The sequence below is a fragment of the Pongo pygmaeus genome, chromosome 2, assembly GCF_028885625.2.
Source record: "Pongo pygmaeus isolate AG05252 chromosome 2, NHGRI_mPonPyg2-v2.0_pri, whole genome shotgun sequence".
In the NCBI taxonomy this organism is placed as follows: domain Eukaryota; kingdom Metazoa; phylum Chordata; class Mammalia; order Primates; family Hominidae; genus Pongo; species Pongo pygmaeus.
In genome coordinates, this window is record NC_085930.1 from 17,953,578 (window position 1) to 17,979,064 (window position 25,487).

General features: G+C 34.2%; 1 protein-coding gene across 21 annotated transcripts in view; it reads right to left on the bottom strand.

Moving 5' to 3' along the window:
- Positions 1–25,487, bottom strand: part of ROBO2 (roundabout guidance receptor 2) — a 608,922-nt gene that overhangs the window by 42,606 nt on the left and 540,829 nt on the right. For 9 of the 21 annotated variants that reach the window (XM_054482583.2, XM_054482582.2, XM_054482579.2 and 6 more), the window contains 6 exons: positions 20,678–20,860; positions 14,379–14,421; positions 12,818–12,945; positions 6,797–7,078; positions 6,240–6,365; positions 1,345–1,501 (listed from right to left, as the gene is read on the bottom strand). In XM_054482583.2, the coding sequence (XP_054338558.1) occupies positions 1,345–1,501; positions 6,240–6,365; positions 6,797–7,078; positions 12,818–12,945; positions 14,379–14,421; positions 20,678–20,860 (919 nt within the window). The remainder of the gene's footprint in view (positions 1–1,344; positions 1,502–6,239; positions 6,366–6,796; positions 7,079–12,817; positions 12,946–14,378; positions 14,422–20,677; positions 20,861–25,487) is intronic. The other 12 variants (XM_054482584.2, XM_054482581.2, XM_063661482.1 and 9 more) reach the window with 3 other exon arrangements.

Here is a 25,487-nt window from a genome sequence, read left to right on the forward strand (position 1 = left end):
ACATCATATACAGAATTTTATTTTTTAAGTTAGAGAAAGAGGACACAGGATATGCTTTTAGTTTCCCATTTCAAACGTGAACTTAAAAGAAGTAAAATAACGATATATGCATATATAATAAGTGCTACAATCTCAGAGACACAAAAGAAGGCTTTTGGAGGGAAAGGAAGACATAGACAAAAAATATTCGTGTGTGTGTGTAGACATATATAATGCATATATACAGCATATATGTATATATATTTTATTTTATCAAAAAAGGCAAATGATATCATTAAAGGAAGCCAATGTTATGACATAGAAAATTCTAGTTAGAAAAATTAATCTGAAGACCTCAAAGACAAGAGTTATGTACAAAGAAAAGAGGATGAAGAAAAAATTTATAAACATGTATATGTGATTTTTTAAACCGAGATAATGAATAGCCATTAAAGAAATAAATGGATTTATTTTAATATCTACATATTTCTAAGTAAAAAAAAAATCCTGTGAAAAGAAAAAACTGCTTTTATTCTATATTTTTAGCTTACATAAAGGCCCAGTCAAAATAAATAGTGACCTGGGAATTAGGAAGACAAAGCATTCAGAATTATTAAACTAGAAAAGGAAACAGTATGATTTTTTGACCAATTTTTTCTTCTTGGAATTAGAGGATAAAAAATATCAGTGTCTTTGTATTTAAAATCAATTAAGGCTTAAAGTAACAGAAGAAAGCTAACTCTTGTGAGACATTTGGGAAAGAATAAGGAAACTGGTCCCATTTAAAGACCCTCGAAGAAAATTTTGTATCTTAAAAAGGTTTCATTACAGAGTGTGCATTGGCTCTATTATTGTTCTGGCCCCTAAATTCCCATCAGAGCTGATGATTAAAGTTCTACCCACTGGCCAGGTCCCTACAATTATCCCATTGTGATGGTGCTCTACAGTGGCGCCCTGCTATGGCCAGACATCAAGTCATTAGAGAACTGCAAGGGATGATGAAGAAGGTTATTTTAATTCCCTTTTCAGACCTTCTCAGGAGTGGCTCTTTAGTTCACAGAGCTGTGGGTACTTGCTTTCAAACTAACAAGCAATATTATAAATGGAGGCTGCATTATCCTGATTGCAGACAATCTAAGGCACTTGAAGGCCAAGGATTCTCTGTCCTCAATATGTGCTGTTTTGTGTTTATCGGCTAAAAATACATAGACAGTGCAAACAATAAAAGAGGGGGAAATGCCATGAACATGGTGGTGCGGGGCAAAGGAAACAGTGAGAGAACATAAGATGATGGCAAAAATGAACAACAGAGAGGAGAGGAGAGGAGAGCCCTGGCCATTTTGTTAGTATATAAAATATCTTTACCCATTTTCTTGTTGTTCCACTGCATAGTGTTCCAGCTCTGTACCAGGAAGGGGCTGGACTGGGGGAGGAGGTAGAGGGACATTGGCCCAAGTGGATCCATTGTTTTTCTGTGGTTTAGAAGAGTTTTTATTTTTCTTCTTTTTTCCACCTTTCCCACCTGAAAGTAATAACGTATTTATTCAGAGATGCCAAATAGCAGAATAAAGAGAATACATCAGATGGCAAGATGTATTTATGTTTCAAAACACCAGAATCAGTATGTTGGAGTTGTTAAAAGCTATAAACAATGAAATGATATAATCAGAAAAACATTTTTATAAATCACTCAAAATGATACTGTTTTTTTTTTCCCCAGTGCATTAACAGCAGAGCTGAATAAACCAAAAACATGGCTGCTGTATCAAAAGCATGCTTATTGATTTATTCATGTCTGCTGCCTTCACGTTTTCATTGTTAGAGGAAATAACGGGCCATAACAAATTCTTTTAAATGCCAAATTTTAGTACACTTATAATGCTCTTTTGCATAATCTCTCTCAGTGGAAAATGCAAGGTCTAAGGATATAGGAGAAACTTTTCCATTAGAATTTATTCAATTTAATTAATCCAGGAAGGGTAACAATTTTTATCTCAAAAGTAACTGATAAAAATCAATCAGCTACAATCAGGAAAATACCTGTAAATATTTTGCGAAGATACGTTTTACAGACTTTTTAACTAATGAATGGCACAATTATTTTTTCATATGTGAATAGTTCTTAGCTATTTTAAGCATAACATCATATAATATTCCAAAATGGAGGAAAAATTAATACAGTAATCAGTTTCAGTAGCATTCTAATACAAATGAATTCATGCACAAAATATAAGAAGAAAGTAAGCTAGCAGCATATGAGCCATATCTAGGATTACATGGAGCTTAATGAAATATAAAAAATCTAATTTATCATTTGGACAGTGCCATGGTTTTTACTCTTGGAAAATTAAGTAGATAAAGCTTCTTCCTTCAAAGTGGACTACAGTTAGAAGAGGAATGAGTACTTATTGGAGCAGAATAACAAAGGACATTTCAGGGGACACTATATAACTTCTGTGGATCCCACCACAGCCTACAGCAATATCTGCCAAAAATCTTACTGATTCTTTCGACTTCATCTTTCTGGAACCACAAGTTGTGAGCAAAAACTATTTGTAGCAGGGCTATTTAGCAATATATTATAGTATCACTAGAAGTCTACTATTCTCCTTACTTCTACCAATTACTCATCTGCATCAGCCACATCGAATATTATGTAATTTAATAGGAACATATTTGAGCACCAGGAAGTGATAAAACTGTTAAACTAGATATATACTTTATTGCCAGTTATAAAATAGTGTGTGTTTTCCACATAGCATGCACACCTTCACACATATTTCAAAGAACATCCCTGCACACAAATTGCTTTCACCTTGCCTTTTATTATACTTGTTTGGTAGAATAAGAGATTTTAAGAGGAAGGAGAGCAGATATCTTTTGCTTAGAGGATAAGAGTTTTGTATCTGGGTTTACAGACCAGTTTCCCACTGACTGGATAAGTTACTCAATAGTTACTGCCTACATTTTTGCACATGTAAAACAGATATAAAGTTACTACTTCTTTGAGTTATTTTGAGAATTACAAGAGACAATGCATATCAACTACTCAGAATGGACAGAACATTCAATAAATGCCACTCATTTGTGTTCTTTTTTTTTCCCATATCCTCTATCTTAGAGCAAACCTAGCTCCTCTTGATTTCTAAAGCTTTCTTTACTCCCAACTTCTCCAGGCCCTATGAGTATCCCACAAACAGCCTGACTCAGAATAACAATAAACTTGCTTGAATATAAATCTGTAATGTTTGTCTTTAAGGTAGATGAACCTTAATCCTTTGTTTCCTGATGAATCAGCAAAATTATAACACAGGAACCATTTCTTCTGCTGTAGTATCAGAACTCTGTTTCAATGATTAAAAGGGGAACAGATTGAGCTACTTGTCTTCCATAGCTTTCTCTCTAGTTTCACCTCCTTTATTCCTTATTTATTTATATATTGAGAGAGCGCTTTTCATTTTCCATAGTACTTTTAGAAATGTGAGGTGGTCACCACCAGAACTGAGTAACAGAAATAGACAAGTTCTCGCATCTCCATTTTATAGATGAAGCAATTGAGGTTCATTCTGAGGGTTACGTGGTCCACATTCACTCAGTAAGAGAAAAATCAGAATTCAGAGTGCAGCAGGTTTATTTACTGGAAATTACTACTTCCAGAGCCCTGAATTCTGTTGAAGTCACTGTCCAAAGTTCAAGAAAGCCGTTCATTACCTACTCTTCCAAACAGATTTAAAAATATATTTTGGAAACAGGGGTGATTCACAGAAGAAATGTGTGAGGGCTTTCTATCCGACAATCACTTTCCCTTCTTTTGAGGAAATTTCCGCTCTCTCATTATGGGCAGTACGTGTAGGATTACAAATCAACACACCTGACTTCTTTTAGCGGTGAGCAGTGGTAGGTTCATAGCATGGTGGAGAGCATACAATAGAACCAAAGCCACTTACATTCTCTGAGATCTGAACCTTCAGTGAAGTAAGCCACAGTCTGTTGCTGTTACTTGCAAACAAAGAACCCTCAATCATTTTAAGGTGAGAATTTCCTATATTATCTTTAAAGGGAGCATATTTTAATGACTTACATGTATAAACTCTTTAATTTGTGTGTATATTAATATATACGTGTATATATACATTTTTTTTTCCTTGAGACAGGGTCTCAGTCTGTCACTCAGGCTGGAATGCAGTGATGCGATCACATCCGCTGCAGCCTCAACCTCTCAGGCTCAAGCATCCTTCTACCCCAGACTCTCAAGTAGCTGGGAATACAGTCGAGTGCCACCATGCTTGGCTAATTTTTGTATTTTTTTCAGAGATGGGGTTTCACCATGTTGCTCAGGCTGGTGATTTTATATTTTTAATGGTTAGATTATTAATGGAAGTGCTCAGAACTTATATATTGAATAAATATTAAGTGTTTCAAAGAGGGTAATACACTCACTCAAATAATTCAGAAATGTCCACTTTTATCACTGTGATTATTTTAAATTGCTTACATTGCTATGCACAAATTAAGAAAATCTTATAATACCATGTGATTAGCTATCCACAAGGTGGTTTGATCTTAAATTTAAGTCTTAGGAAACATACCTATGATTATAAGCATAAGACAAAACTCTAATATTAAACTCAATTGAACTAAACTAAAAAGAGAATAATCACTTCACTCTCACCTACTAAAGAACGCTTTCTATCATCGATTTAAGTAATTTTGTATTCAAATGTAGATGAAGTAGTTAATATAATTCATAGATATATATAAATGTCACTCAGGAGATTAATGGATTCAAAAAAGCACTAAGCACTCTTGTGAATTGTGTTCTGCTTACAATTACTCAAAAGACAACTTTTAAAACTTGGTGGTGGCAATCAACACATATAGAATACTTAAAGGAAGATTTTTTAAAGTCTTAAGTAATCCATGGATTATAGTATATAGATTTATTTTTACATACTGCATGTGACTTTGCATATCTTTAATGAAATAAAAAGGAAGCCCAGGATAAATTACTTTTTAATTATTCAGAACAATTGTCAGACTTTTCATAAATAAATGGCAGTCTAAATGACATATAAGGTCATTCAAAAAGTTCTCCTATATTATTAAACCCGTTTAAATTCATAACAGATGTTTAAAATTTTCTGGATTCTATAATATAGCTAATTCTACCAATAGGCAAGAAGAGCAAATGACCCATTTTGAAGGGAAGAGGGAGCATTAACATTTTCAGACTGAAAGGGTTCCATCTCCTGAGGAAAAGTAATTTAGAAAATGTTACCCTAATGATGTAAAAAGTTTAACTCATTATGGCTTTGATGCTTGGTAGCCTGTAACATGCCATAATACACTATAGTCTTTTACAAATAACCTGTAATTAAAAAAAAAAAACAAAATCTCAGTACAAACAAATAGCATATAGTTAATCCGAACAAATTAAACAAGTGGGGTCATGGAATAAATTAGAAATGCACAAAGTCATCAGCCATACAATGTATATGCCATGGTTGAAAGTTAGAGTGTGTCTACTACAACCTCCTCATTTTACAGGTAAGGATCTTTGGGCCAGGAAAATTTCATTCATAAGTCATTACAATAGGTATATATATTTGTCCAGTAAAGGGTGTTTCTTTCCATTTGTGCTATATGATACCGACATTATAGATTGTCAGTTTAGCTGATATATCTCAAATACATATTAAAATTTATACCATAAAAGAATTATCAATATCAAAGATTATATGGTTTTTTGGAAATTAAATATTAATTTCCCATATTAACTTCCTTGTATAGTGCAGTAGAATATCATTCAACAGATAAAAAATCCTATTATATGGTATTTTGAAATCTTGTCCAAAAATAGGAGGTCACATCAATGAAATACTAATATTATGAAGTACTCCAAAATCATTTTCATTTTAGTTGAATTCATCTTTTGGTATCTATAACATGGAATTGACTTTCATGTATGATCTTTTTATTATAAAATTCTCTTTACTCTGTTCTTTAATGAATAGTGTTTAGTAGAATGGCATAATTTTTCTTTAAATATTTCCTTGTAGAGTTAGTATATAAAAGGGGACAGTGATTTTTCTCTTCCATTTTATCCAACCAAGGCATGATTTCATTAGCATAAACTGTTGTCATTTGACAGATAAATGTCTGACAGTGAGCTGTGATTCAGTATATCTTCACGGTTGTTAGGAACACAGGTCATATGCTGGTGACAAACAAATATTTCTCCTTACTGTGATGAGACCAACCTGAGAGACTGCCACTCCTTTCTGAGCTGTTGTGAGAGCTGGTGGTGCTGAAATCCTGAGACTGGTTGTGTGGCATTCTATTAGACAATCCCTCAGCCAATCGGTAGTCAGGAATGTAAAGTAAGGCTAAGGGTTAAAGGGCAGAGGTCATAGTGGCATCATGTGATTAGTTCACAGCACAAGCCCATGCAGAACATGCAGTTAGCAACTCAGAAGCAGATGTTGTGGGAGAGTGGAGGAATGTTTTGTCTACCCTGTCCTAATGGAAGTAGAGATGGATTGTTGATCATTAGGTTGAAAAAGAGCTAAAAGATGAAACCGATTGGCATTGGTGTGTGGTGGTGGTGGAGGAGGTGGTGGTGGTGGCGGCGGCGGTGGTGGTGGTGGCGGTGGTGGTGGTAGGTATTACTCAAGTTACTGGAAACATGCTGGTATCTTTTTTTAGTTTAGGTAGTAAACCTGATAATGAATCACTAAGTCAAACAACAAATACTAATTTCTATCTCATGCACAAATGATATGAAAATACCTCCTCAGGACACAAGAACCTGACTCACCATTGTTACCTTTGTTCTGATCAGGTAGAGAATAACCAAATCCCATCAGATCTGTTTTTTGCTGAATTGAGCTTTTCCATTGTGGATCAGGCAGATCGACAGCCAATTCGTGTATGCTGTTGGAATGCAAGATCTGTGTCGTGGCATATGGGGTAGCCTGTGTTATTTGGCTGGAACTGTTGTAAGTGGTTTTGGTAGTGAAGTCGATGCTACTATAAATGGCTCCATCTGAGAGCATCGTTGCTGTTTTATCCCCTTGGCCTGGAACTGGTGGCAGCACATCTGTGGTGAACATAGGGAAATGAAACAATTTAATGAGGCACCGGAAGCCCAAAACTATCAGGATTGAAGATGAAAAATAAGTGTGTCACACTGCACGTTTGCATTTCAGCTGAGATGGGCTTCATGAGTCACTGAAGGGTAGATGATATACAACCATCGCCAAGCTATCAGCCTCAGTGACAGGCAGGCCTACTGCTCGCCCTTCACGTCTCACTGCTTAAAACACCCTTCCCCCCATTTTCTTTAACCATGAATGAGACAGTTGGCATACTTCACTATAGAAAAATGCTTTCAGTTGTTCACTCTGTTTTAGAGCCAATGAAAGTGTTAGCACTTTACAGTTGCAATGATAGTGAATCCACAACTCACAGATGAAAAACGTCTCTTTCCACTTTATCCCAAGAGACATGGACTACAACTGCTGAATATATGCTAACATTTCCAAAATTATACTATACTGACTATGAAGTATATTTTTTGAAGTTATAACTTGCCACTTATTGATGTGATTTCATTGCTCCAGAAATGAAGAACGCCTTCTTTTTTCTTGGATAACAAAGGAAAATTTTCATGTGTAAGCCATTTTCACAATATAGCAGAATTTAACTATAGAAAAAGCAATCTCAGTGATCGGTGAGTTTAATTTATGCTATCAAATCTGAACTAGAGAACTACAGTTTCATGTTGTAATACAGCTAGAGTAAAATTAAACTCCAGGAGCAACACTGAATATCAATCAGTCCATTTTTCATTTTGGTATGCTGAATTATTTTTACATGATGCTTTATAATTCAGAACTGCTGCCTCTCTCCTGAGCTCTTATTTTCCCTTTTTGGAAGAAAGATACTAAGTGAATCTAAAATAGAAATCATTAAATAACACTATTTTTAATCCTGTAGTGTTAAAATGAATCTAATTATTATATAGTACATTTTAAAATAAAATTGGAAATCATCATTCTCAGTAAACTATCGCAAGAACAAAAACCAAACACCGCATATTCTCACTCATAAATGGGAATTGAACAATGAGAACACATGGACACAGGAAGGGGAATATCACACTTTGGGGACTGTTGTGGGGTGGGGGGGAGGGGGGAGGGATAGCATTGGGAGATATACCTAATGCTAGATGACGAGTTAGTGGGTGCAGCGCACCAGCATGGCACATGTATACATATGTAACTTACCTGCTCATTGTGCACATGTACCATAAAACCTAAAGTATAATAATAATAATAATAAAATAAAAAATTTAAAAAAATAAAAAATAAAAAAATATAAAATGAAATAAACTATCCTCTGAAAGCTTCATTTCATGGGACTTGAGGTCCTCAAATCACTGCATTCTTTCATTATAGGACATTTTCAACTACCTTAAAAGTTTTAGATTAGCTGATACTCAATAGTACCTGAAATAAAAATTCTTATAGAAATATTACTTTTGCTTTTGAATTTTACATAAGCTAAAAATTGTCTTCTTTAGCAACTGTAGAAAGAAATGTATACTATATTTTGTACACTGCATAACTTAAGTCTTTATGAAGGTTTTGAAGTTTGGAGCTTGTTTTACAATCGAGTGGATATGTACTTAAGGTATTGAAGTAAATATCTTAAATGTGTATCAGTGAAATTGTTAAACATATTTAAACTTATAATATTTCACCATGTTGTATAAGCAAATAACATTATTTTTAAATTTCAGAACTTCACAACTACTTTCTTGACCTTCTTTCTTTGAGCTATGTACTAATTACAAAATTTGATGTTAAGCATACTGCATTCTCAAGTGTTAATATTTTTATTTCTCAAAAACTTTTAATATGTAGTATATCGAAATTGGTCACAATAGATCCTTCATTCTGGGTGATCTTTCAGACTTTTGTTTCTGCCGCTTCCACCATGTCCTTCACTGATGAATATTAAGTGAATATACGTGATTCCCCAACTTGAGCTCCAATTTCACACACCTTGAATTTGAAGTTCTCCAAAGCTTTAGATGTGGATTGCAAGCCACTTCGATGGCAAGCTTTTCAAATGGCTGTGTGCTCAAATGTTAAACAATGAAGAAAAGTGCTCCAAGAATCTAATCCTACTTGCTATACAACTAATGCTATGGCTCTGGAAATTGAATCTCTCCTCTCCCTGCTAGATAAAATTATAGTCAGCCTTTAAGTCTAAGTGCTTCTGTATTGATTTTTAGACTGCATATTGTCTTCAAATATGATGTGATCATCCCTACATTTTCAAAAAATAAACTGAATTATATTCTAACATCGAAATATTGGAATATTGCACATGACTATTTGGATGTTAAGGAGAGTCCTGAAATACCAGATGATTTGGAACTCTGGCCCAGCCTTCCTCCCAACAGGCTAGACGTAAATAGGTGATGTCATATTTAGCAGGTCTTTTTTCCATTTCCATTTATCGCAGTCCCCACCTACCAGTCCTTAATGTTTTAGGCTGTCTGACTGGTGCTTGTTAACACTTGTGTTTGAAACCTATAAGTTATAGAAATGCTTCCTCTACTTGGAATTGGTAATTCGTTCTATAGTTTTCAGCACCTTGGTTATACTTGTACTCACATTTATTTCCTTTTGTTTTCTATAATTATCTGTATGAATGACTGTCTCCTTCACTGTATCATACAGTCACTGGAAGACAGGAGCATATGGGATTCATGTCTGCATTTTCAGAATTGCTCACCCAGTGTTTTGAAGAGAGTAAGCACTTGCTGACTTGAATGGTTAAATAATATTTTTTTATGGTTTGCTTTGATAAAAAATAGATGTATGCTATAATTAGTAACTTTATTATTCTAAGTACTATTTTTATTACATTCAAACATGTATTGTCATTTCGTTCTTTTTTTGCCAAATTTTATTTATTTTTTATTTATTATTTTTGTATTATGCTTTAAGTTTTAGGGTACATGGGCACAACACAACGTGCAGGTTAGTTACATATGTATACATGTGCCATGTTGGTGTGCTGCACCCATTAACTCATCATTTAACATTAGGTATATCTCCTAATGCTATCCCTCCCCCTCCCCCCACCCCACAACAGGCCCCAGTGTGTGATGTTCCCCTTTCTGTGTCCATGTGTTCTCATTGTTCAATTCCCACCTATTAGTGAGAACACGCGGTGTGGGAAAATGTCAGTATCCATCCTTATTCTTCCAAGTGAATATGGTTATATAGTCATACATATGAATCCGCCTTTACAATACAAAGCAGAGATATCTACAACCAGATCTCAAATTATTTATCTTGAGAAAACTTAGTTTCTTGATCCTTAAAATGGAAATATGACTATCTATTTCATACATTACTATGCAAGCAAAATGAATTAAAATATACAAAACATTTTAACAGTATTTCTGGCACATAGTAAATGCTTAAAATGACTATCACATGGATAAGGGATACAGTCAACCCTACAAAAACATTGTCTTGGCCTTGCTGCTCATCTATGAGATATTTCACATCAGGAAAATTAAGTGAAAATGGAAGAAAAACCTTGCAAATCTCCAAGTGTACCCTTTTGTTAAATTTGACTGAGATATTTTAGACGTTAAGGTAGACTGTGGAAACTGAAAATTCATTTTCTCCATCTGTAAGCATTTACTTTTTGATATAACAATAGCATCTCATATTATTTCAATAAAAATACGAGGTAAAAGAGGGAGCTATTCCTTGATTGACAACAGCTATGGGAACAGAATTCTTTTTGACAAAATTAGTCTACATAGCAGGGGGAGGGACATTCTTGTTTCCTGATGAGCAGGTGCTCAGGGACAGAAACTACCCATGGCAAAGTGACAGCTGACAGTTGCTCACAGTCAGGTCACTTAGGGGAGGAAGCCACTACCAGATCATCTGGGCAAGTGAGAGTCCTAAGTGGGGTCTGTTGGCTTGCAGAAGCGGAAGAGGAAGCTGAGGAGTCATATAACTTACTTTCCATTCTCTCACTCACTCCACTGATGCCTGGTCATTGATGGTATGCCAAGCTTTGGGAGATGAGATATATATATATATATATATATATATATATATATTCATCTATATAAATAAATATATACATATTCATCTTTTTAATCCTCATTACACACCTATGAAGTAGGAATGGTTATTTTCTGTATTTTATTTGCAGAACGGAAGGGAGTTCCCCTTCTCATAGTTGGTAGTGACAGAATGCAGACTTATGCAATAATTAGTAGCTTCATTATTTGAAATACAACTTTAAAGACAGTCAAACATAGTGGTAATCCATTCTTAAAGAGAAAATGCTATGAATATTCTTCTCAGTTCTCAGTCAATCTTGTTATATACTCATACATATGAAATTAACCCATCTAGGCTTATAATGGACTCAGAAAAATTTAACAGAGCCCTGGGCCTCCTTCACTAATTCTAGAAGTGCAGAAATCTTACAGTAAATTCATACAGCTTTGCTTGGATCACAGCACTATTCTAATTAATCACTCCAATTTTCTACTGTTACTCCATTCTTCAACCAGCAGCAGGCTGGATGACTTAAAACAGTACTTGGATCCCAGCATTCTCCTCTTAAAAATCCATCAACGGCTTCTGATTACTCTCTGAACGAAGTCTAAACTCTCTATGTGGCTTCAAAGGTCCTTTGTTATCTATCCTTCTATATTTCTTACCATTTCTGCTTCCTCGTATTTTATACTCAAGTCATTAGGAAATTCCTCCATTTCTCAAGTATGTCAACGTCTCTTTTATTTCTGGAACTTAAAATAGAGCAATTTCTTTTCTAAACACTTTTTTTTTCGTACTTTCGACTCATTTTTAAACTTGCTTCAGGTATCAACTTAAATGACACTCTGTTCATAGAGCTTTCTTGCTCCCAATTGGTAGACATTCCATGTGGGGTTCTGGCAAGGCAGTTTAAGTACATTTAATGTCTGTACACTCTTCCACCAGTGGAAAACTCACATGAACCTGCCAAGCCACACTGAGATCAGAGAGTTCCCTACTCCTCTCATCATTCTCTAAACCCAGCTCTCCCCTATTGACTGGATGAAAAGGTGAAATCAGGGGAGGCGGTAGTTATTTACAGTAGGTTACTTCTGTCTCCTTACAAACCCACAGGGAGAGGACTCCGGCACCAAATTTTGAAGGCTTTAGCATGTTGGCTACTTAGCACTTTTTTTTTTTTTTTTTTTTTTTTGGATAACAGTTCCTAGTTGTGGAACTACAGAAAAGTTCTCTCTCAACATATTATATTGACTTAATTGTCTATTTCTTACATGACATATTATATGAGGGCAAGAACCATCTTTTTTATATCAATATTAGATTCTTATGGTCTTCCATAGTGCCAAGTACACAGGAGATGCTCAATAAATACATGTTAAATGAGACGGAGAAGGGAAACCTCTAGTCCAAAACCATAAGCCCTAGTTAGAAAAAGAGTCTCTGAGTTCAGTAATCTTGTACTAGTAATCCTGAAAGCATATATATTATAAATATTTATCATCTTGGTTAGTAATAGCTTCCTTAAAAGTTTGGTTTTACTCAAGGTAATGAAGACACAATAGTTTTACATTAAAATATGTAGCAAATGTACAGCACTATTAGTGCATATGTTTCATTGATATTAATTATGGGAGTAAATACTCTCTGATATGTCTCTTTAAAAAAATCCAGGAAGGTCAAAAAAAAAGAGAGAGAACTCAAATAGCATTATTTTAAAAAACACAACTTACCTCCACGGCCAAAATTTCCAATCTCATTTGGGCCACTGTTGCTATTATTTACTGGCAAGCTAGTGGCTGGCCAAGAATCGGCAAGCCATGGATAGCTGGGATCACCAGCATTGAGAAGACCTGGACGGCTAAAACAGAAATTACAAGGAAATCAACACATGGAGCTCAATGCAAGATTTTGACACTCGTCTCATACAATATAAAGCGTTAAGAAATGGAAGATTTTAATTGACTTCAAATTAATATATGTAGACTCCCTAGAATTAAAGAACTCCAGCAATTCATTAAGGCTATACATAGATTAACAGTGGACGCAGGGAGTCCTTGCCCGGGATTTTGTCAATGTCCAAATGAATTCAGGTGTCTGCCCTGAAACTGGTAGAAATCAGTAACATACTAGGATCCTAAAACAAGGTTTGATGATACATTGGCACCTCAAGGGAACAACTGCTCAAAGTGACTGCTCTATGTCAGCCATTTCTAAGACTTTGGGTTATTCCTTCCCCAATTCCTGCAGCTACCTTATGTATCTGTTCCCTCTAGGCTGTAACCCTTGTTGTGAGCCCTCATGCTTGATTTGGAGGCAAGGAACTGAAGCAAAATTAATGAACAGTATTTATACTGCTCCATCAACAGCACATTTCAAAGTTCTAAATTGCAAAATATCAGGGGTATATTAAGGGTTTTTTTAGAGGTAATAAAAGATACACTGTGATCTGATCCAGCATGTGAGTATAGTCTATGAGTAAAATTTCCTTCACGTCATATTTAATAAAGAACTTCCTTCTTTAATATAAAAGATGGGATTCTGATTCCTTTCCAGATTACTAGCATATTTACACAGAAATAGAACATCTATAATCATTACACTTTTCTTTTGATAGACCCCTTCTGGTACAATCCCTAAGAGAAACATGTGTTTCTATGGAAACTGCAATAAGAAGACCCAACTGCTTTCTTGCTACATCCACAAACTCTCATTAGACTTAATCTCTTTTTGCTAAAATATTGATTAAATGGGAGATTGGAGGTTATTACCAGAGCCTAATTACAATCTCCATATTGGCAAAGGGAAAATAGATGAGGATATATGAGTTTGTTATCAGCTTTTATCAATTTCAATTGAGTATCCAAAGTTGTGGAATCCAGTCCTATCAATCTATAGCCTATTTATCATCCATGAATCATTTACTTTGTGATCGATTATGTGTAATTGTTCACTCACAGCAATTTAGTGAGAGCCAATAAGGAGTCTTAACAGCAACTTCATTTGCTAATGTCTAATTAATGCAGTAAACATCCTGCTAACAAATGAACACATTCCATGTGATATTTACTACTAATTTCTTCAGGGGCATCTGGGAGTTATGAAACATCTGGACTTGATTCCTCTAAAGTGCACAACAGATAGATCATTAAACTTTGTGGTAAGCCATTTAATTCCTCCTAGAATTCTCAGACTTTTAAGCGATCATTTATTACAATAATAGGCTCTTACTATAGCGTTTCCCCAGTCCTGATTAAAAATAAAAATAATAATGAAACAATCTCCTTAGCATACCTTCCGTTGCTCATTAGTCCTCCATCTCCTCTTTGAAATGTAACTGTAAAAAAAGAAAAAAGGAAGACATGCACACACAAGTAGTCAATATTAATTACAATTAATAACAACTACATATTGGCCCTTAGTTTAGAGCTGAGGCCTCTGGGAATTTTAACAAAATATAATTAACATAATTGTACAGAGAGTAACAAGCAGTGGTTTGGCCCAAGGCAAAGCCATCACTTGCTCCAATTTTAATAGGACATTTCAAAATTCTTTAAGCCAAATCCATGGTTAAGTTAAAGAACTAATTTGTATTTAAATGTCAAACCTGTTACAATTAGTATATATAGTGGTATTGCAAGATCAATGTAGCATTCTTGTGAATTTATCAAATCAAGATTTTTAATTTTAAAACAAAGGTGTCCTAATTAGAAGGCATAAGACAAAACACTCATAATATAAATTGAAACAGGAAAGTTCCAACATGTTATGTCCTTCTAATGAAACAAGAAAAACAAATACTTACTGATTACAGATTTTTCACCATTGCAAATCCTTTTATGACCCTCATAAACAGTGATAATTACAACAGACATGAACTATAATTAATAGAGAATAACATGCTCACGAAAATGAAATTTTCAAATAATTGATACTGAATATATTCTTAATTGTATGTAGTGATCAGAAAAGTTGAATCCTCCATATAACTATGGAACCTATTAGCAACACCAATAAGCATCCACCAGAGCCATAGCCAGTGAATCCACTCTCTCCAGCCGATAGTTTCAAGCCTACAAACCCAACAACATGAAAGTGAATTTTAAGAACTGGCCAAAGAATGTTATTATCAGTTCAGGTCCATCATCCATTATCCAAACCTTTGCAGCCAAATGGATTTGGACTCTAGAATGATTCAGAATTGAGAAAGGTAATATACTTTGCATATTACAAAGAGGTTCTGAGACAGTAAACTGTATTCAAAGTTATTTAGTTTTTCTGCAGTGGAACGTGAATATCCATGATTAGTAGGATAAAGTCTACAAGTAGCTTCACATTAGTTTGGATCAAATTTTGCCATTAAATTAGTTAACTAGAAAATTATTTTTAAAAAGAAATGTGGTGTTTAGAAGTGTACAGCTTGCAAAAGTGCAATAAACCTGCAATTCTGACCAAAATTAATGTGGATTGGCTAAACCAATCACCGGGGATGAAGGAAAAAAAATACCATTTTCACAGCTGTGAACCCAATAAACCCTATCTTTGGAAGGGGTTGATTATATTTACTATGATTTTTTTTAATGTGGTGAGTACAGGTGAAAATAAATGAAATTTAATTTAATGAAATTATTTAATGAAATAATTTAATGAAAGTTGATTCATATTGTAAGTAAATAGAGGATATATTGCCACTTAATATATACACATAGTGAATAATTCTTACTTTGAATAACTCTCCATAACTCCTCTGTTCCCACGTTTGGGCTATCAAATATGATGATCGCTCTTTAAATTTTACACATTTCCAAATGAAGTCCCTCCTTTAAGGTTATCTACTAATGTTATCTCTCATGCTATCATAATCAGGTAATATGATTCTAAACTCCAAGGGTCTTCATGGGACAGTAAAGCATATCAGGGCCTTTAGGAACTTCTTATTGGTAACTGATATATACTGCCTTATCAGTTTTACGTGTAATATCTCAAATGCATTGCAGAACAATCCTGACATAACCTTTGCATCTGCTCAACACTGGCTTTAGGCACATGCTCAGAGAAGATGAAAAGGCTCGCTGAAATGCGGGGAATCAGGAATCAGCAGTGCATCTGTCCCACATTGTGCCCGTTTAATAACTGCTTTTAACAAAAAAGAATTAATCTGAAATAATTAATGCAAAAAATTGAGCACTAGAGATATTAAATAAATGCCTGATTAGTACACACGCAATGTGAAAACAGTATAGCTAATTAGCTTTCCATCTGATGTGACTTTCTAGTTTGTGTTTTTTTTTTAATGGACTATCAAGTGATTGTTTTAGTCTGTTAAAGAGAGTTAAGATAATGGTGTGAATATCATTGTGAATATGCAAATAAGCAGATGCTCATGGGTTACACCTCAAAATGTGCTGTTTAAGAGATATGTGAGAAGCTAAGCAGTTTTCCCTAATTTAGATGCTTTTTTGTCCCATTCAAACTTTCTGTTACTGCCGGAGCAAATAAATAATATTAGAGAAAAGGAGGACAACAGAAGCAGAGGTACAAACATTGAGTTGCCCTTAACTTTAATACATGAACCAGTGGCAAAGTCTTCATGACATGTAAAGTTTAAAGTATTATAATTGAACACTGAAAACCTTATAAAAAATGTATCATGAGGCCAGGCGCGGTGGCTCACGCCTGTAATCCCAACACTTTGGGAGGCCAAGGGGGGGTGGATCACGAGGTCAGGAGTTCAAGACCAGCCTGGCCGAGATGGTGAAACCCCGTCTCTACTAAAAATACAAAAATTATCCAGGCACAGTGGCAAGTGCCTATAATCTCAGCTATTTGGGAGGCTGAGGTAGGAGAATTGCTTGAACTTGGGGGGCGGAGGTTGCAGTGAGCCAAGATCACGCCACTGCTCTCCAGTATGGGCGACAGAGTGAGAATCTCTCTCAAAAAAAAGATTATATATTTATATATATACACACACATAATGCATTGAAGTTAATTTGCAAACTTGTTAGAGTATGAACACTATAGTATGTATGGCCCATATCTGGCAATTGAAAATTAAATGCTGTGAGCAAAATAATTTAAATTTAAAAATATTTCATATTAAGCATTTGGGAAAATCTATATTCTGTTTCTGTTCCCATCATCATTAAAGTATGCTTTTCAAATGATTCTAGACTGCTAATAGGGTGTCAAAATATTCTATAAAGACACTTATATCTGTATCTCTGCATATTAACTATACAAAGGCAAAACTTCACACATTATGTAAATATTTGATGACCTTAAAAAGGTTCACATATAAGTTAGTACACAATCTAAATTTCCATGTTGTATTATTTCTGTCAGAATTTTTTTAAAAACCCTTATCTTAATAGGTTATTTGGTTGGGTTTTTAAAGCAAGGGAAAAACAGGGAACACTTTTTCAAGTTTCATTTTTTACTTTATGCTTCAAAACTTTTAGATTTGTTCTATTTTGAAAAGTAGATCAAAAGTAACTAACTTCTATTAGATCATGAGATTTAGGGCAGACTACAAATAACTATGAACAATTAGAACTCCTAAAATGGAAATCATATCTGGTGTTTTGATCAGCATTTTGTGTGTCTGTGTGCAGAGAGATGAACATACAAATAAAATTCCACAGCAAATTGAAAGCTATTTTGAGGTGGTTCTCATTTCAAAGAAGTGTTTGCCTTGAAGCTGTAAGAAGGGTTGGGGGTGGTCAGACAGTCTTGTTCTTGTCACAATTTTGATAATCACAGAGTAGTAACTTTGTGCTTATTAGAGATACATATGGAATAACTGTGAATCTCAATCAGAAGTCTCTGTTAGCATCTAAAATTAAGAACTTTCAAGGAGTTACATACAGAATATTTTAGCTTACACTAACTGAATAGTGCTAAGGTTTCCAAAAAGTTCTGCAGACACCACAATTTAAAATGTTTTTGAATTGCATGAAATATTTTGACTTTCTTGCAATTTTTACAACAAATATAAGGTAAAGAGATTTTGCAAGGTTATAGCATACAAACAGTAACTCTAATATTACTTCACAGGATTAATCCTAATCTCATGCCTGCTACAACTGGGGTAGAGGAGGAGAAAACATAACTGTGGTAAATTGACATTTTGAGTCAGGAAGTTTTCAGAGTGCCTATCTTTAGTAGGTCACATTTTCCTACTCCAAATGGAAACTTTACTGTTGCAGCCAAGCCTCATTCGCTTTCCCGATAAGCTATTTCTCAAATATGAATGTAGATTAATCCTTTTATAATAAGCACTAACTGAGCCCAGATAATCAGAGTATAAAAAAATCCATCAAATCTTTTAAGTGCCTTGGATGGTTTTGTCCAATAATTTATATTTCACTGACAATTTTAAGACCTATGTGTGAAGTGTTTAGCATTTCACATAATTTGCTCACTCATATTAAATTGTTTATATTTACTGAGCTTCATAAAATCTGTTATCTTCATAGTGAACCATCTATCAGTTAAGTAAAAAACTTCTGAAAGGCTTCTCTCTGGCTTGGCCTTACTCCAAAACACCTGAAGGGAATAGCACCTTCTGAGTTAGCAGTTCTTCTACAAGCAGATGAGTATCTAAAACAATAAAAAATTATAATAGGAAATGTACTATTCTTGTCAAGCTCAATGATCAACATATATTTTCAAATTAAGTGCATAGGTTGTGCAAAGAATTGCTGTTAAAAAAAGAAGAAAAGTCTCTCTGGTGTAGTTTTACTAACAGTATAAACTTACCAACTATGAGAGATATTTTATTTATAAGGAGTGAGTGAACGAAGAAGTATGGAAGATAAAAATGCAATACTCCAAATGTGAATATATTAGAACTTTGCACCGAACTGACCAGCACAGTCAATTTTTTATTATCATTGCTAACGTCAAGCGAAGGGATAAACACAAAATAGTCCATGAATTAAATCAGTTCTTCCTTATATTTCATATGATTTATACGAGTGTATCACAGAGATGTAATATAACATGGTGGCTGATTAAACAGAAAGGTTGATGGGCAATACCTTCAGCGATGAAGGCAGAGAACCGGACTGCATAACAAGAAGGTACATTAAAGTATCATTAATTTTCCAGACTCTGACACTCAGTTACTGCTTAGCACCCCTTTCTGCAAAGAATCCCTCACTGTTGAAGTGATATAGGACTTGGGTGACAAATTATGAGGAAGCAGAGAGGCAGCAACCAATGAGAAATGAGAATGGCAGAATGATGGCATGTCACCAAACATGGAAGCCTCTTGTCAATGGATATGCTGTACTACTTTCTCTAGTCCTGGAAACGTCTTCTAACAAGTAACTAATAAATTTTAACTTCATAAGATATAGACACAAGCTACAATGCTATAATCAAATGATCACAAACATATAAATGCATCAAATAACAAGTAAGGCAACGAAGTCAGTGCTATACTTAGCATTTTGCACTGTTTCCACATTCTCAGCAGTTTAGGAGCCTACAAGCCACAGCATCTTAAAAGCTTAATAACCAATGACGCCTCTGTCAAAATCAGTTACTAAGACATTTATGCTTCCTACCAAATTTAATATTAGAAATACAAGATTGAATATAATGTCTCAAAAACTTCTTACATATTTGTAAAATCATGTCAAATTAAAATTGCTCCCTTGTAAATTCTAGAAAGTGTGAAATGTTGTGAGATATTTCTTATCATTGTTGTTGGAGAAAATATTTAAAAGAAACTGCACTTAAAATTGTAATTGAACATTGCTTCAGTATTGAGTTCATTCTCTCAATCACTGACTTTACAGTTTTGTGTGTCTTCTCTCTCCTCTCTCTCTACCATGGAGATATTTCGAAGGCTACATTATATGGCACCCTTGAAACTCTGTCTTGGATTCTAAGAAGAAAACATTGTTGTGAATATGTAGACCATCTAGGGTCTTCTTTTTATTGTTCTGGTTCAGCTTCTTTCTCTTTTTCTTCATTTTCCTTTTCTTTTAAAATACTGTTCATTTGCATTGTAATAAGAGTCTATTTAAGTGAACAGTAAATCACTTAATTCATGCCTCATCAGTCTTATCAATTCTGGTGAGATTTTTGCTTGTCAGTATTTTTCAGGAGGGACATTTCCTATTGTAATCTGCATCCTGACACACTAAAAGCTATATTTCAAATTTTTCTTCTTTCCTGAACATTGAAGTAATGCTCATGCATAAATCCACTTCCCAAACATGGCTTCATAGCATGTAATGCATACTCTGCGTGTGTGTGTGTGTGTGTGTGTGTGTGTGTGTGTGTGTGTGTGTGTGTTTGTTTATGATTTCAAAGAACTAATTGAGAAAAATAGTTAAGCATTTTTATCAGTCTGTGCTCTTGTTATGCTTCACTGGAGCTACGAGCAAAAAGACTGCCTTATGGTTATAAGGTGATATGGTCAAGAGCAATGCATTAAAGCATGTTGAGTGTAATTGCATTTTACAGTGCACGTTTCTAAAATAAGCCCAAATCACTCATTTGTTATGCCTTTCTTTTTCTTCCATTCATTTCATTACATTCCTACAGATGAGAGATTTTCTTAGCTGGAAATAGTCACTTACCAGCATAATTACTGAGTCCCTTCCTCTTCTTTCTTCGCCAATACAACCATATGCTAAAACCCATCAAAATTACCCAGCAGGCACCACCAATACCAGCTATAAAGGCTGGTTGCTTCACCACATCAGTGATTTGCTCAGTTATGCTGTTATTGTTTTCAGTAATGACAACTTCATTGCGTCTCCCTATGGAAAAAATAATAGTATTAGTATATATTAAAACAAAAATAAGCACAGGAATACAAACGTGGTGCATCAAAAATGAAGAAAAATTATTTGAAGGCAGGAAATGCTTGTTTTGTTTGGAGCCTATCACAAGTATTGATAAGCATAGCCCATAATTTTCAAAAGAATAATCAAATCGTGAGTTTGCAAATGTGATTAAGAACACTGACCTCTTGTGTTGTGGTTTGCTATGGACGGATTCACAATGTATGTTGATTTATCACCTTATAAATTATAAAAATAAGTACTAGGAGTTGAATTAATAACTTATCTTGAATTACATCAAGTGTTTTTAAGTATAGTTCTCATTTTTAAGAAAGCAATTACAACTTTTAACATGGGGTATTTGCAAATTGCCTTTCTGCTAAAGCACAGCCCATATTCAAATGTTCATAATTCACAAGAACATGTAACTTAATGTTGGCCTTAATATTCTACCAAAGAACTTATTTTGAGCCAATATCCTTTAATTTTCTGGGAAGTATTAAAACTACTATACAAAACAATGACAATTATGTAAACAGCCTTCACAGAGATCAGCATGTATAATTAAAATATGAAAAAGATGAAACTCATATATTCCCTTAAAGTATTTGAAATTAGTTTGAAAATCCATTTGAAAGCTAAATATAAAGAACAACTTAAAAATTAACTTTGAAGTCTCCATTACTGAGAAATGCATTTAAATATGGACTAAGATTATTCTAGAACTAGTCACGTTTGGAAAATTTAGGCCTCTCAGATAATTAAGAAAATCTCAATCTACATTTTAAATAGGTCTTAAACTTGTGGACTCATAAGATTTATGGGCTTATTTAGTAGATCAAGAAATGTAGACGCTGGGAATTAAGTGATTTCTAATGTCAATATCATGCCTAATTAGTGACTAATCAAAGACTTTTAAAAGGTAAATGGTAAGCAAAATATAAATGGCACATTTCAGCATATCACATCAAAGGAATGTGTGGGATTTTCCTTGTTTTAGTTACAGCACTGTAATATATTAAAAAGATCATGATCTTTGAAGTCATGATTTTGATGATACCACCCTGCCACTTACTAGCTAAGTAAGCAGTAAGTTTATATAGGGCACTAAATCTTCTAGAGCCCGTGTCAATTAGTTGGCACCAGTATTGTCTACTTCATGTATTTTGGGAGGGTTGAAGTGGGGGCTAATATGTAGTTACATGGGTCAAAATTATGACCCATGTAAGTTTAAGGGCTGCTTTAAGGGCTTCTCAGTCAACCTCAGTGTCATGAGTGATAAATTACCTAGATTTGAGAATCCTGCAAATCTCAATTCACTTGTTTACCTCACTGCTTCTCCTTTCTTCCAAGGCAGAAAATTAGCCTACATTTCCTAGCATCTTTTGCAGCAGAGTTCAAAAAAGTAACTGAGCATTAGCCAGTGGTAACTAGGAACAAAAAGTGCGCACGACCCTCCAGACTTGATCCGTAAGACTGCCTTGACTTGAAACTCTCTTTCCTCATTGGTTGGACAGAAACAGGGGATCTGTTGGAGGATGTTAAGCTTCCAAGAAATGGCAGAGCTATGATTTGAAACCCCTGAATAACGGGGTTTGAAACCCCAAAACCCCGGAATAACGGTATGGAGTAGAAACTCCATTTCCCATTCTGCTGACCCATATTGGTCTGAGCTGTGAATTAGAAATAAAATTTTATTTTGTTAATCTTTTCAAAATTCAGGCTTTTTTTATTATAGCTGCTAGCATTTCCTTATACATACTTATAATCCATTCCTGAAAGGTCTTTTGTATTAAATTTCAGATTTAAAAACCAGCATCATTTATGTAGTAAATCTGGCTCATTTTCCCACTATGTCTGCCTTTAATTATTATACATGTAAACATAGTCAAAGCTGTATTTAAAATGAGCTCATATTTTCAATATGAGACATATACCTATCTGGTGATGTCCTTAACTATTAGGAATTATCAGAAAGAAAACAAATACCTTATTGAACAAAAAGAAAAGAAAATTTGGCCTTCATTTTTGTAAAGGATCCATAATATATCATATTTAGTAAGGTGCAATATTTATGTTACTCAAGGTGTATTGCTATTTTTTATGCTGCTGGTATGTTTGAAACAATGTTGTCAGTTGGACTAATTAGAGCATAGACAAGGGATGTGTGTGACCTGTAACGCTCCATTGTTCTTGCAGACAAAAAAATATAATGAGATATAACGTCTTCATCCCATTGGAGAGTAATGAAGAACAAAGTAATTTGTTGGACTAAAAATTAATTAGACACATCACATTCGATTGTACGTATTACCGTGAAAGTTTGCAGCTGTTCCACATATTATAACCAACTATGTAATGTAAGCGTGAAAAGCCAAATGATTAGAGAAGCAATAACTATACTATTAAGCAGATAACTAAAATTCTTAAGTCAATGTAAATTGGTTATATGACACACTGCTTAATGGATATATATCTGAATGTATTTGATTGCATTTTTGTGTCTGTAAATGCAATGATGCAGAATTATGGACACTATGATGTAGAAGTCATCTTACCATAGGAAACGGCACAGAAAAGAACAACACCAGTGTTAAGCCAGTGTAAGGCAGTGTGTTACATTTTTATAATGTTTTAATTAATGGTCCCTTAATGGAACTTTCTGGAAGGAAGGCTAAACTGAGAAGGAATAGATGAAACAATACACGGTCTGGCATAGTACAAATCTAAAATTCTCAACCATAAATTGCATCAAATGCCAATACATGATATAATTAAAACAAAGGGGAAATGTGGTACAGTTTGAGTCACTTCAAGTGCCATTTCCAGTTCTGAATAGACAATGGGAAAGTGTAAACTGAAACAGAAAAGAAGATTAGCCATCACTAAATCACTTCTCAACTAAGGAATAACAGTTGTGTAGATAAGGGCATCAGACAAGATGTTAAGGTAGATACGCAGGAGTAATTAAGGAAACAATTAGAAGGCTTCTCAGTACAAGAGTAGATATTAAAAAGAAATAAACCTCTGAAGAACAAATAGCCTTTTCTAGGTTGAATTGTGATTTGTGTGTGTGTGTGTGTACACAAAAAATAGAATTTCTGTAATTCTATTTTTATAATTACATTTTGAGTATAGCATATTCTAACTATTTGAATAAAAGATAGAAATATTATTTTCTAGATTACTTTTATCTCACAGAAAAATGTGAAAACACTTGTATGAAATGCTAAATAGTAAATTAAAAGGTACTCATTACCCATCTGAAGACTCAGACTTTTATAAATGATAGGGAAATTAAGTGAAATTTTCTATTTGATTTAAAATAATCATTAACTTTATTATTTTAAGTTACAGTTCAATTGTTCAGTGCATAACTGTGATTGTCATGACATGAGCTTGTAATTTTTTACTTCCCTATAAGGAAATAAATCCCCCAAATATCTGGCAAACAGATAAAATATCTGGCAAACAGGTAGTCACTAAGAAGAAAAAGAAACAGAAAGCTCTACTTAAGAATTTAGTAGTTATTACTAAAGATAACAAAAAAAAACTATGAAAGGAAAATACGTTATTTGACAGTTACTTGACAATCTTAGTTATCTTTCACTTACAATAATTATATTCAGCCAATCCATTTCATAAAGGTATACAGATACAGATATTTTGTACTGTCTTTCTGGCATATATATGCCAGTATACAGTACATATAATATATATACACACACGCACATACATATATATATATGTATATCTTTTTAAGTGAAAAAATAAGGGCTTATTTCTAAATACTATAAATGAATACACACACATGTATGTTAAATCCTTTTTGGTGTACCTGTATTTCTTTCTTATTCCAATTTATTTTAGAAAATCTCAGAAGGACAAGATTGTAGGTTTCCCTCAGGTTAAGGAATTAATTCAGTCTGAATGACTAATTAAGAAAGAGAAGCCAATTTAAAGAAAAGTTAATACTTTAACTTTTTCTCTACAATGCTTTTAATATATAAAAGGAAGAAAACCTAGAGAATCTAAAAAATTTTAACACTATGACTGAATGTTAAATCTGTCCATATACAATACATATTTGTAATAGAAAGAATTCTCTAGAAGCTGGCAGTCGGCTTTATATGCATCATTTTAGCAAATAAATAGAAAAAAATGAGAACGGCTTATATCAAACACTTTAAAAACATGTAAACTCTAGGAAGAAGATTTCTTATTTGTTTATTTTTCTTTAAAGGCACTGGCAAGCAAATAAAAGCAGGGAAAACTGAAGGGGATGCATGTATTGAATGAAGGGCGCTTTACTAGAGGAAATCTGCAGTTATGAGGCTTTCTTTCCCTTAGGGAGCACCGCAATCCATACAGTGTGAGACAGTTAGGACCTCAGCTGAAAAAACTCAATCTTATTGATATGAGATGTCTCAGGGTGGAGTTCAGGGAGGCCAGAGTGACTTAAAACAGAGAGGAGAACCATATGAAAAAGGGAGACGGTGGAGAGTGAAGCTCCCAAATTTGTGTATACTCTCCCCTTACATCCAAGGGTGAACCCTGACCTGTGCTTGCAAAGAGAAGATTGTAGGATCTGGTGAAAGCACAG